The 17,544-nt window shown below is 53.0% G+C and overlaps 1 protein-coding gene across 1 annotated transcript in view; it reads left to right on the top strand.

Moving 5' to 3' along the window:
- Positions 1-17,544, top strand: part of LOC116958188 (long-chain fatty acid transport protein 1-like) — a 95,338-nt gene that overhangs the window by 56,467 nt on the left and 21,327 nt on the right. Inside the window, exons 12-13 of the mRNA XM_076056017.1 lie at positions 3,818-3,982; positions 5,992-6,138. Coding sequence (XP_075912132.1) covers positions 3,818-3,982; positions 5,992-6,138 — 312 coding nt within the window. The remainder of the gene's footprint in view (positions 1-3,817; positions 3,983-5,991; positions 6,139-17,544) is intronic.

Here is a 17,544-nt window from a genome sequence, read left to right on the forward strand (position 1 = left end):
CAAGAAGCTGGCACGGAACATCTTCACTCAAGGGGACTGTGCTTACCTCTCTGGTGAGCGGGGTCACCCACCCACCACCCACCCACCACCCACCCACCCACCCTGCTCACCCACCCACCAGCCACCCACCACCCACCCACCCACCTACCACCCACCCACCCACCCACAAGAAGCTGGCACGGAACGTCTTCACTCAGGGGGACTGTGCTTACCTCTCTGGTGAGCGGGGTCACCCACCCACCACCCACCCACCACCCACCCACCAGCCACCCACCCACCCACCCACCACCCACCCACCCACCCACCACCCACCCACCACCCACCCACCCACCCACCACCCACCCACCACCCACCCACCACCCACCCACCCTGCTCACCCACCACCCACCCACCCTGCTCACCCACCCTGCTCACCCACCCACCACCCACCCACCACCCACCCACCCACCAGCCACCCTGCTCAGCCACCCACAAGAAGCTGGCACGGAACGTCTTCACTCAGGGGGACTGTGCTTACCTCTCTGGTGAGGGGGGTCACCCACCCACCCACCCACCACCCACCCACCACCCACCCACCCACCACCCACCAGCCACCCACCCACCACCCACCACCCACCCACAAGAAGCTGGCACGGAACGTCTTCACTCAGGGGGACTGTGCTTACCTCTCTGGTGAGCGGGGTCGCCCACCCACCAGCCACCCACCACCCACCCACCAGCCACCCACCCACCCACCACCCACCCACCCACCACCCACCCACCACCCACCCACCCACCCACCACCCACCCACCACCCACCCACCCTGCTCACCCACCCACCACCCACCCACCACCCACCCTGCTCACCCACCCACCCACCACCCACCCACCCACCCACCCACTCACCACCCACCCACCCACCCACCACCCACCAGCCACCCACCCACCACCCACCACCCACCCACCACCCACGCACAAGAAGCTGGCACGAAACGTCTTCACTCAGGGGGACTGTGCTTACCTCTCTGGTGAGGGGGGTCACCCACCCACCACCCACCCACCCTGCTCACCCACCCACCACCCACCCACCACCCACCCTGCTCACCCACCCACCACCCACCACCCACCAGCCACCCACCACCCACCACCCACCCACCAGCCACCCACCCACCCACTCACCACCCTGCTCACCCACCCACCACCCACCCACCACCCACCACCCACCCACAAGAAGCTGGCACGGAACATCTTCACTCAGGGGGACTGTGCTTACCTCTCTGGTGAGGGGGGTCACCCACCCACCACCCACCCACCAGCCACCCACCCACCCACTCACCCACCCACCACCCACCCACCCACCACCCACCACCCACCCACCACCCACCCACCACCCACCCACCCACCCTGCTCACCCACCCACCCACCACCCACCCACCACCCACACACAAGAAGCTGGCACGGAACGTCTTCACTCAGGGGGACTGTGCTTACCTCTCTGGTGAGCGAGCTCACCCACCCACCACCCACCCACCACCCACCACCCACCCACCAGCCACCACCCACCCACCACCCACCACCCACCCACCAGCCACCACCCACCCACCAGCCACCCACCAGCCACCCTGCTCACCCACCCACCACCCACCACCCACCCACCACCCACTCACCACCCTGCTCACCCACCCACCACCCACCCACCACCCACACCACCCACCCACCACCCACCACCCACCCACAAGAAGCTGGCACGGAACGTCTTCACTCAGGGGGACTGTGCTTACCTCTCTGGTGAGCGAGCTCACCCACCCACCACCCACCCACCCTGCTCACCCACCCACCACCCACCCACCACCCACCACCCACCACCCACCCACAAGAAGCTGGCACGGAACGTCTTCACTCAGGGGGACTGTGCTTACCTCTCTGGTGAGCGAGCTCACCCACCCACCACCCACCCACCCTGCTCACCCACCCACCCACCACCCACCCTTCTCACCCACCCACCACCCACCACCCACCCACCACCCACCCACCCACCACCCACCACCCACCCACCACCCACCCACCCTGCTCACCCACCCACCCTGCTCACCCACCCACCACCCACCACCCACCCACCAGCCACCCACCAGCCACCCACCCACCACCCACCACCCACCCACCACCCACCCTGCTCACCCACCCACCCACCACCCACCCTTCTCACCCACCCACCACCCACCCACCACCCACCCACCACCCACCCACCCACCACCCACCACCCACCCACCACCCACCCATCACCCACCCACCCTGCTCACCCACCCACCCTGCTCACCCACCCACCACCCACCACCCACCCACCACCTACCCACCAGCCACCCACCAGCCACCCACCCACCACCCACCACCCACCCACCACCCACCCACCACCCACAAGAAGCTGGCATGGAACGTCTTCACTCAGGGGGACTGTGTTTACCTCTCTGGTGAGGGAGCTCACCCACCCACCACCCACCCACCACCCACCCACCACCCACCCACCCACCACCCACCCTGCTCACCCACCACCCACCCACCCACCCACCACCCTGCTCACCCACCCACGCACAAGAAGCTGGCACGAAACGTCTTCACTCAGGGGGACTGTGTTTACCTCTCTGGTGAGGGAGCTCACCCACCCACCACCCACCCACCAGCCACCCACCACCCACCCACCACCCACCCTGCTCACCCACCCACCACCCACCCACCACCCACCCACCCACCCACCACCCTGCTCACCCACCCACAAGAAGCTGGCACGAAACGTCTTCACTCAGGGGGACTGTGTTTACCTCTGGTGAGGGAGCTCACCCACCCACCACCCACCCACCAGCCACCCACCACCCACCCACCCACCCACTCACCACCCTGCTCACCCACCCACCACCCACCAGCCACCCACCCACCCACTCACCAGCCTGCCCACCCACCCACCCACCACCCTGCTCACCCACCCACCCACCCACCACCCTGCTCACCCACCCACCCACCCACCACCCACCAGCCTGCCCACCCACCCACCCACCACCCTGCTCACCCACCCACCACCCTGCTCACCCATCCACCCACCCACCACCCTGCTCACCCACCCACCCACCAGCCTGCCCACCCACCCACCCACCACCCTGCTCACCCACCCACCACCCTGCTCACCCACCCACCCACCAGCCTGCCCACCCACCAACATGCCCACCCACCCACCCACCAGCCTGCCCACCCACCCACCAGCCTGCCCACCCACCCACTCACCACCTTGCTCACCCATCCACCCACCACCCTGCTCACCCACCCACCCACCAGCCTGCCCACCCACCTACCCACCACCCTGCTCACCCATTCACCCACCCACCACCCACCCACCAGCCTGCCCACCCACCACCCTGCTCACCCACCCACCCACCAGCCTGCCCACCCACCCACCCACCACCCTGCTCACCCACCCACCACCCTGCTCACCCACCCACCAGCCTGCCCACCCACCCACCCACCACCCTGCTCACCCACCCACCCACCACCCTGCCCACCCACCCACCAACATGCCCACCCACCCACCCACCCACCAGCCTGCCCACCCACCCACCAGCCTGCCCACCCACCCACTCACCACCTTGCTCACCCATCCACCCACCACCCTGCTCACCCACCCACCCACCAGCCTGCCCACCCACCTACCCACCACCCTGCTCACCCATTCACCCACCCACCACCCACCCACCAGCCTGCCCACCCACCACCCTGCTCACCCATCCACCCACCCACCAGCCTGCCCACCCACCCACCACCCTGCCCACCCCCCCCCCCCCCCCGCCCCCAGGCGACGTGCTGGTGATGGACGAGCTGGGCTACATGTTCTTCCGTGACCGTACCGGTGACACGTTCCGCTGGCGTGGTGAGAACGTCTCCTCCAGCGAGGTGGAGGCGACAGTGAGCCGCTTGCTCGGCATGGCCTCCGTAGCGGTCTACGGGGTGGAGGTGCCCGGTGAGGAGCCACACCGCTCACCACACCGCTCACCGCTCACCACGCCGCTCACCGCTCACCACACCGCTCACCGCTCACCACGCCGCTCACCGCTCACCACACCGCTCACCGCTCACCACACCGCTCACCGCTCACCACACTGCTCACCACACCGCTCACCGCTCACCACACTGCTCACCACGCCGCTCACCACACCGCTCGCCGCTCACCGCTCACCACACCACTCACCACACCGCTCACCACACCGCTCACCGCTCACCACACTGCTCATCACACCGCTCACCGCTCACCACACTGCTCACCACGCCGCTCACCACACCGCTCGCCGCTCACCGCTCACCACACCACTCACCACACCGCTCACCACACCGCTCGCCGCTCACCGCTCACCACACCACTCACCACGCCGCTCACCACACTGCTCACCACTTCGCTCACCACGCCGCTCAGCACACTGCTCACCACGCCGCTCACCACACCTCTCGCCGCTCACCGCTCACCACACCACTCACCACACCGCTCACCACACCGCTCGCCGCTCACCGCTCACCACACCACTCACCACGCCGCTCACCACACCGCTCACCACACCACTCACCACACCGCTCACCACACCGCTCACCACACCGCTCACCACACCGCTCACCACACCACTCACCACGCCGTTCACCTCACCGCTCACCACGCCGGTCCCCTCACCTCAGACTGTGATGGCCATGAAGTGAGTGGTGGCGATGATTGTGATGGTGATGATTGTGATGGTGATGATTGTGATGGTGATGATTGTAATGATGATGATTGCGATGATTGTGATGGCGAAGATTGTGATGGCGATGATTGTGATGGTGATGATTGTGATAGTGATGATTGTGATGGTGATGATTGTAATGATGATGATTGCGATGGCGATGATTGTGATGGTGATGGCGATGATTGTGATGGCGATGATCGCGATGGCAATGATTGCGATGGTGATGATTGTGATGGTGATGATTGTGATGGTGATGATTGTGATGGCGATGATTGTGATGGTGATGATCGTGATGGTGATGATTGCCATGGCGATGATTGTGATGGTGATGATTGTGATGGCGATGATCGTGATGGTGATCATCGTGATTGCAATGATTGCCATGGCGATGATTGTGATGGTGATGATCGTGATGGTGATGGCGATTATTGTGATGGCGATGATTGTGATGGTGATGATTGCGATGGTGATGATTATAATGGTGATGATTGCCATGGCGATGATTGTGATTGTGATGATTGCCATGGCGATGATTGCGATGATTGTGATGGCGATGATTGTGATGGTGATGATTGCCATGGTGATGATTGCGATGCTTGTGATGGCGATGATTGTGATGGCGATGATCGCGATGGCCATGATTGTGATGGTGATGATTGCGATGTTTGCGATGATCGCGATGGCGATGATTGCGATGGTGATGATTGCGATGATTGCGATGATGGTGATGGCGATGATTGCGATGATTGCGATGATGGTGATGGTGATGATTGCGATGATTGCGATGATGGTGATGGCGATGATTGCGATGATGGTGATGGCGATGATTGCGATGATTGCGATGATGGTGATGGCGATGATTGCGATGATTGCGATGATGGTGATGGCGATGATTGCGATGATTGCGATGATGGTGATGGCGATGATTGCGATGATTGCGATGATGGTGATGGCGATGATTGCGATGATTGCGATGATGGTGATGGCGATTATTGCGATGATTGCGATGATGGTGATGGCGATGATTGCGATGATTGTGATGATGGTGATGGCGATGATTGCGATGATTGCGATGATGGTGATGGCGATGATTGCGATGATTGCGATGATGGTGATGGCGATGATTGCGATGATTGCGATGATGGTGATGGCGATGATTGCGGTGCTGGCGATGATGGTGATGGCGATGATTGCGGTGATGGCGATGATTGCGATGATTGCGATGATGGTGATGGCGATGACCCCCCGCCCCGTGCAGGCGTGGAGGGCAAGGCCGGCATGGCTGCCATTGCGGACCCCGCCGGCTCGCTGGACGTGGTGGCGTTGTACGCGGCGCTGGAGAGGGTCCTGCCCCCTTACGCCCGGCCACTCTTCCTGCGGGTCCTGGAACGGCTCGCCACCACCAGTAGGCGCTACCACACTACCACTACTGTAGTCACTACCACTACACTACCACACTACCACTACCACACTACCACTACTGTAGTCACTACTACTACTACAGTGGGCACTACCACACTACCACTACACTACCACACTACCACTACTGTAGTCACTACCACTACACTACCACTACTGTAGTCACTACTGCTACTACTACTACCGTAGGCACTACCACACTACCACTACACTACCACACTACCACTACTGTAGTCACTACTACTACACTACAACACTACCACTACCACACGACCACTACACTACCACACTACCACTACACTACCACACTACCACTACTGTAGTCACTACTACTACAGTAGGCACTACCACACAACCACTACACTACCACACTACCACTACACTACCACACTACCACTACTGTAGTCACTACCACTACACTACCACACTACACTACCACAAGACCACCACACTACCACTACACTACCACAATACCACTACTGTAGTCACTACCACTACACTACCACACTACCACTACCACACGACCACCACACTACCACTACTGTAGTCACTACTACTACTACAGTGGGCACTACCACACTACCACTACACTACCACACTACCACTACACTACCACACTACTACCACAGTAGTCACTACCACACTACCACCACAGTAGACACTACCACACTACCACCACACTACCACACTACCACTACAGTAGACACTACCACACTACCACCACAGTAGACACTACCACACTACCACCACACTACCACACTACCACTACAGTAGACACTACCACACTACCACTACAGTAGACACTACCACACTACCACTACAGTAGACACTACCACACTACCACCACACTACCACACTGGCACTACAGTAGACACTACCACACTACCACCACAGTAGTCACTACCACCACAGTAGACACTACCACACTACCACTACAGTAGACACTACCACAGTACCACTACAGTAGACACTACCACACTACCACTACAGTAGTCACTACCACACTACCACTACAGTAGACACTACCACACTACCACTACAGTAGACACTACCACACTACCACTACAGTAGACACTACCACACTACCACTACAGTAGACACTACCACACTACCACTACACTACCACACTGCTACCACAGTAGTCACTACCACACTACCACTACAGTAGACACTACCACACTACCACTACAATAGACACTACCACACTACCACTACAGTAGACACTACCACACTACCACTACAGTAGACACTACCACACTACCACTACAGTAGACACTACCACACTACCACTACAGTAGACACTACCACACTACCACACTACCACTACAGTAGACACTACCACACTACCACTACAGTAGACACTACCACACTACCACTACAGTAGACACTACCACACTACCACTACAGTAGACACTACCACACTACCACCACAGTAGACACTACCACACTACCACACTACAACACTACCACACTACCACCACACTACCACACTACCACCACAGTAGACACTACTACACTACCACACTACCACTACAGTAGACACTACCACACTACCACTACAGTAGACACTACCACACTACCACTACAGTAGACACTAGCACACTACCACTACAGTAGACACTACCACACTACCACTACACTACCACACTACCACTACAGTAGTCACTACCCCACTACCACCACACTACCACACTACCACCACAGTAGACACTACCACACTACCACCACAGTAGACACTACCACACTACCACTACAGTAGTCACTACTACTACTACAGTGGGCACTACCACACTACCACTACACTACCACTACTGTAGTCACTACCACACTACCACTACTGTAGTCACTACTACTACTACTACAGTGGGCACTACCACACTACCACTACACTACCACACTACACTACCACATTACCACTACACTACCACACTACCACTACAGTAGACACTACCACACTACCACCACCAGTAGGCGCTACCACAGTACCACTACAGTAGGCGCTACCACAGTACCACTACAGTAGTCACTACCACTACACTACCACACTACCACTACACTACCACCACAGTAGTCACTATCACACTACCACTACAGTAGACACTACCACTACAGTGGGCACTACCACACTACCACCACACTACCACACTACCACTACAGTAGACACTACCACACTACCACTACAGTAGACACTACCACACTACCACTACAGTAGACACTAGCACACTACCACTACAGTAGACACTACCACATTACCACCACACTACCACACTGCCACTACAGTAGACACTACCACACTACCACCACAGTAGTCACTACCACCACAGTAGACACTACCACACTACCACTACAGTAGACACTACCACAGTACCACTACAGTAGACACTACCACACTACCACTACAGTAGACACTACCACACTACCACTACAGTAGACACTACCACACTACCACTACAGTAGTCACTACCACACTACCACTACAGTAGTGACTACCACACTACCACTACAGTAGACACTACCACACTACCACCACACTACCACACTACCACTACAGTAGACACTACCACACTACCACTACAGTAGACACTACCACAATACCACTACAGTAGACACTACCACATTACCACTACACTACCACACTACCACTACAGTAGACACTACCACACTGCCACTACAGTAGACACTACCACACTACCACTACAGTAGACACTACCACAATACCACTACAGTAGACACTACCACATTACCACTACACTACCACACTGCTACCACAGTAGTCACTACCACACTACCACTACAGTAGACACTACCACACTACCACACTACCACTACAGTAGTCACTACCACACTACCACTACAGTAGACACTACCACACTACCACCACAGTAGACACTACCACACTACCACCACAATAGACACTACCACACTACCACTACAGTAGACACTACCACACTACCACTACAGTAGACACTACCACACTACTACTACAGTAGACACTACCACACTACCACTACACTACCACACTACCACTACAGTAGACACTACCACACTACCACTACAGTAAACACTACCACACTACCACACTACCACTACAGTAGACACTACCACACTACCACTACAGTAGTCACTACCCCACTACCACCACACTACCACACTACCACCACAGTAGACACTACCACACTACCACCACAGTAGACACTACCACACTACCACTACAGTAGACACTACCACACTACCACTACACTACCACACTGCTACCACAGTAGTCACTACCACACTACCACTACAGTAGACACTACCACACTACCACTACAATAGACACTACCACACTACCACTACAGTAGACACTACCACACTACCACTACAGTAGACACTACCACACTACCACTACAGTAGACACTACCACACTACCACTACAGTAGACACTACCACACTACCACACTACCACTACAGTAGACACTACCACACTACCACTACAGTAGACACTACCACACTACCACTACAGTAGACACTACCACACTACCACTACAGTAGACACTACCACACTACCACACTACCACCACAGTAGACACTACCACACTACCACACTACAACACTACCACACTACCACCACACTACCACACTACCACCACAGTAGACACTACTACACTACCACACTACCACTACAGTAGACACTACCACACTACCACTACAGTAGACACTACCACACTACCACTACAGTAGACACTACCACACTACCACTACAGTAGACACTACCACACTACCACTACACTACCACACTACCACTACAGTAGTCACTACCCCACTACCACCACACTACCACACTACCACCACAGTAGACACTACCACACTACCACCACAGTAGACACTACCACACTACCACTACAGTAGTCACTACTACTACTACTACAGTGGGCACTACCACACTACCACTACACTACCACTACTGTAGTCACTACCACACTACCACTACTGTAGTCACTACTACTACAGTGGGCACTACCACACTACCACTACACTACCACACTACACTACCACATTACCACTACACTACCACACTACCACTACAGTAGACACTACCACACTACCACCACCAGTAGGCGCTACCACAGTACCACTACAGTAGGCGCTACCACAGTACCACTACAGTAGTCACTACCACTACACTACCACACTACCACTACACTACCACCACAGTAGTCACTATCACACTACCACTACAGTAGACACTACCACTACAGTGGGCACTACCACACTACCACTACACTACCACACTACCACACGACCACCACATTACCACTACACTACCACACTACTACCACAGTAGTCACTACCACTACAGTAGACACTACCACACTACCACCACATTAGACACTACCACACTACCACCACACTACCACACTACCACTACACTACCACACTACCACTACACTACCACACTACTACCACAGTAGTCACTACCACACTACCACCACAGTAGACACTACCACACTACCACCACACTACCACACTACCACTACAGTAGACACTACCACACTACCACTACAGTAGACACTACCACACTACCACTACAGTAGACACTAGCACACTACCACTACAGTAGACACTACCACAGTACCACCACACTACCACACTGCCACTACAGTAGACACTACCACACTACCACCACAGTAGTCACTACCACCACAGTAGACACTACCACACTACCACTACAGTAGACACTACCACAGTACCACTACAGTAGACACTACCACACTACCACTACAGTAGACACTACCACACTACCACTACAGTAGACACTACCACACTACCACTACAGTAGTCACTACCACACTACCACTACAGTAGTGACTACCACACTACCACTACAGTAGACACTACCACACTACCACCACACTACCACACTACCACTACAGTAGACACTACCACACTACCACTACAGTAGACACTACCACACTGCCACTACAGTAGACACTACCACACTACCACTACAGTTGACACTACCACAATACCACTACAGTAGACACTACCACATTACCACTACACTACCACACTGCTACCACAGTAGTCACTACCACACTACCACTACAGTAGACACTACCACACTACCACACTACCACTACAGTAGTCACTACCACACTACCACTACAGTAGACACTACCACACTACCACCACAGTAGACACTACCACACTACCACCACAATAGACACTACCACACTACCACTACAGTAGACACTACCACACTACCACTACAGTAGACACTACCACACTACTACTACAGTAGACACTACCACACTACCACTACACTACCACACTACCACTACAGTAGACACTACCACACTACCACTACAGTAAACACTACCACACTACCACACTACCACTACAGTAGACACTACCACACTACCACTACAGTAGTCACTACCCCACTACCACCACACTACCACACTACCACCACAGTAGACACTACCACACTACCACCACAGTAGACACTATCACACTACCACACTACCACTACAGTAGACACTACCACACTACCACACTACCACTACAGTAGACACTACCACACTACCACTACAGTAGACACTACCACACTACAACACTACCACTACAGTAGACACTACCACACTACCACTACAGTAGACACTACCACACTACCACTACAGTAGACACTACCACACTACCACTACAGTAGACACTACCACTACAGTAGACACTACCACACTACCACTACAGTAGTCATTACCACACTACCACTACAGTAGACACTACCACACTACCACTACACTACCACACTACCACACTACCACTACAGTAGTCACTACCACTACAGTAGACACTACCACACTACCACTACAGTAGACACTACCACACTACAACACTACCACTACAGTAGACACTACCACACTACCACTACAGTAGACACTACCACACTACCACACTACCACTACAGTAGACACTACCACACTACCACTACAGTAGACACTACCACTACAGTAGACACTACCACACTACCACTACAGTAGTCATTACCACACTGCCACTACAGTAGACACTACCACACTACCACCACAGTAGTCACTACCACCACAGTAGACACTACCACACTACCACTACAGTAGACACTACCACAGTACCACTACAGTAGACACTACCACACTACCACTACAGTAGACACTACCACACTACCACTACAGTAGACACTACCACACTACCACTACAGTAGTCACTACCACACTACCACTACAGTAGTGACTACCACACTACCACTACAGTAGACACTACCACACTACCACCACACTACCACACTACCACTACAGTAGACACTACCACACTACCACTACAGTAGACACTACCACAATACCACTACAGTAGACACTACCACACTACCACCACCAGTAGGCGCTACCACAGTACCACTACAGTAGGCGCTACCACAGTACCACTACAGTAGTCACTACCACTACACTACCACACTACCACTACACTACCACCACAGTAGTCACTATCACACTACCACTACAGTAGACACTACCACTACAGTGGGCACTACCACACTACCACTACACTACCACACTACCACTACCACACGACCACCACATTACCACTACACTACCACACTACTACCACAGTAGTCACTACCACTACAGTAGACACTACCACACTACCACCACATTAGACACTACCACACTACCACCACACTACCACACTACCACTACACTACCACACTACCACTACACTACTACCACAGTAGTCACTACCACACTACCACCACAGTAGACACTACCACACTACCACCACACTACCACACTACCACTACAGTAGACACTACCACACTACCACTACAGTAGACACTACCACACTACCACTACAGTAGACACTAGCACACTACCACTACAGTAGACACTACCACAGTACCACCACACTACCACACTGCCACTACAGTAGACACTACCACACTACCACCACAGTAGTCACTACCACCACAGTAGACACTACCACACTACCACTACAGTAGACACTACCACAGTACCACTACAGTAGACACTACCACACTACCACTACATTAGTCACTACCACACTACCACTACAGTAGTGACTACCACACTACCACTACAGTAGACACTACCACACTACCACCACACTACCACACTACCACTACAGTAGACACTACCACACTACCACTACAGTAGACACTACCACAATACCACTACAGTAGACACTACCACATTACCACTACACTACCACACTACCACTACAGTAGACACTACCACACTGCCACTACAGTAGACACTACCACACTACCACTACAGTAGACACTACCACAATACCACTACAGTAGACACTACCACATTACCACTACACTACCACACTGCTACCACAGTAGTCACTACCACACTACCACTACAGTAGACACTACCACACTACCACACTACCACTACAGTAGTCACTACCACACTACCACTACAGTAGACACTACCACACTACCACTACAGTAGACACTACCACACTACCACTACACTACCACACTACCACTACAGTAGACACTACCACACTACCACTACAGTAAACACTACCACACTACCACACTACCACTACAGTAGACACTACCACACTACCACTACAGTAGTCACTACCCCACTACCACCACACTACCACACTACCACCACAGTAGACACTACCACACTACCACCACAGTAGACACTACCACACTACCACTACAGTAGACACTACCACACTACCACTACACTACCACACTGCTACCACAGTAGTCACTACCACACTACCACTACAGTAGACACTACCACACTACCACTACAATAGACACTACCACACTACCACTACAGTAGACACTACCACACTACCACTACAGTAGACACTACCACACTACCACTACAGTAGACACTACCACACTACCACTACAGTAGACACTACCACACTACCACACTACCACTACAGTAGACACTACCACACTACCACTACAGTAGACACTACCACACTACCACTACAGTAGACACTACCACACTACCACTACAGTAGACACTACCACACTACCACACTACCACCACAGTAGACACTACCACACTACCACACTACAACACTACCACACTACCACCACACTACCACACTACCACCACAGTAGACACTACTACACTACCACACTACCACTACAGTAGACACTACCACACTACCACTACAGTAGACACTACCACACTACCACTACAGTAGACACTACCACACTACCACTACAGTAGACACTACCACACTACCACTACACTACCACACTACCACTACAGTAGTCACTACCCCACTACCACCACACTACCACACTACCACCACAGTAGACACTACCACACTACCACCACAGTAGACACTACCACACTACCACTACAGTAGTCACTACTACTACTACTACAGTGGGCACTACCACACTACCACTACACTACCACTACTGTAGTCACTACCACACTACCACTACTGTAGTCACTACTACTACTACAGTGGGCACTACCACACTACCACTACACTACCACACTACACTACCACATTACCACTACACTACCACACTACCACTACAGTAGACACTACCACACTACCACCACCAGTAGGCGCTACCACAGTACCACTACAGTAGGCGCTACCACAGTACCACTACAGTAGTCACTACCACTACACTACCACACTACCACTACACTACCACCACAGTAGTCACTATCACACTACCACTACAGTAGACACTACCACTACAGTGGGCACTACCACACTACCACTACACTACCACACTACCACTACCACACGACCACCACATTACCACTACACTACCACACTACTACCACAGTAGTCACTACCACTACAGTAGACACTACCACACTACCACCACATTAGACACTACCACACTACCACCACACTACCACACTACCACTACACTACCACACTACCACTACACTACCACACTACTACCACAGTAGTCACTACCACACTACCACCACAGTAGACACTACCACACTACCACCACACTACCACACTACCACTACAGTAGACACTAGCACACTACCACTACAGTAGACACTACCACAGTACCACCACACTACCACATTGCCACTACAGTAGACACTACCACACTACCACCACAGTAGTCACTACCACCACAGTAGACACTACCACACTACCACTACAGTAGACACTACCACAGTACCACTACAGTAGACACTACCACACTACCACTACAGTAGACATTACCACACTACCACTACAGTAGACACTACCACACTACCACTACAGTAGTCACTACCACACTACCACTACAGTAGTGACTACCACACTACCACTACAGTAGACACTACCACACTACCACCACACTACCACACTACCACTACAATAGACACTACCACACTACCACTACAGTAGACACTACCACAATACCACTACAGTAGACACTACCACATTACCACTACACTACCACACTACCACTACAGTAGACACTACCACACTGCCACTACAGTAGACACTACCACACTACCACTACAGTAGACACTACCACAATACCACTACAGTAGACACTACCACATTACCACTACACTACCACACTGCTACCACAGTAGTCACTACCACACTACCACTACAGTAGACACTACCACACTACCACACTACCACTACAGTAGTCACTACCACACTACCACTACAGTAGACACTACCACACTACCACCACAGTAGACACTACCACACTACCACCACAATAGACACTACCACACTACCACTACAGTAGACACTACCACACTACCACTACAGTAGACACTACCACACTACTACTACAGTAGACACTACCACACTACCACTACACTACCACACTACCACTACAGTAGACACTACCACACTACCACTACAGTAAACACTACCACACTACCACACTACCACTACAGTAGACACTACCACACTACCACTACAGTAGTCACTACCCCACTACCACCACACTACCACACTACCACCACAGTAGACACTACCACACTACCACCACAGTAGACACTATCACACTACCACACTACCACTACAGTAGACACTACCACACTACCACACTACCACTACAGTAGACACTACCACACTACCACTACAGTAGACACTACCACACTACAACACTACCACTACAGTAGACACTACCACACTACCACTACAGTAGACACTACCACACTACCACTACAGTAGACACTACCACACTACCACTACAGTAGACACTACCACTACAATAGACACTACCACACTACCACTACAGTAGTCATTACCACACTACCACTACAGTAGACACTACCACACTACCACTACACTACCACACTACCACACTACCACTACAGTAGTCACTACCACTACAGTAGACACTACCACACTACCACTACAGTAGACACTACCACACTACAACACTACCACTACAGTAGACACTACCACACTACCAATACAGGTGACACTACCACACTACCACTACAGTAGACACTACCACACTACCACTACAGTAGACACTACCACTACAGTAGACACTACCACACTACCACTACAGTAGTCATTACCACACTGCCACTACAGTAGACACTACCACACTACCACCACAGTAGTCACTACCACCACAGTAGACACTACCACACTACCACTACAGTAGACACTACCACAGTACCACTACAGTAGACACTACCACACTACCACTACAGTAGACACTACCACACTACCACTACAGTAGACACTACCACACTACCACTACAGTAGTCACTACCACACTACCACTACAGTAGTGACTACCACACTACCACTACAGTAGACACTACCACACTACCACCACACTACCACACTACCACTACAGTAGACACTACCACACTACCACTACAGTAGACACTACCACAATACCACTACAGTAGACACTACCACATTACCACTACACTACCACACTGCTACCACAGTAGTCACTACCACACTACCACTACAGTAGACACTACCACACTACCACACTACCACTACAGTAGTCACTACCACACTACCACTACAGTAGACACTACCACACTACCACCACAGTAGACACTACCACACTACCACCACAGTAGACACTACCAAACTACCACTACAGTAGACACTACCACACTACCACTACAGTAGACACTACCACACTACCACTACAGTAGACACTACCACACTACCACTACAGTAGTCACTACCCCACTACCACCACACTACCACACTACCACCACAGTAGACACTACCACACTACCACCACAGTAGATGCTACCACACTACCACACTACCACCACAGTAGACACTACCACCACACTACCACACTACCACTACAGTAGACACTACCACACTACCACTACAGTAGACACTACCACACTACAACACTACCACTACAGTAGACACTACCATA

This window comes from Petromyzon marinus, chromosome 74, assembly GCF_048934315.1.
Source record: "Petromyzon marinus isolate PM22_M1 ecotype Great Lakes invasive population chromosome 74, UKy_Petmar_22M1.pri1.0, whole genome shotgun sequence".
NCBI lineage: Eukaryota > Metazoa > Chordata > Hyperoartia > Petromyzontiformes > Petromyzontidae > Petromyzon > Petromyzon marinus.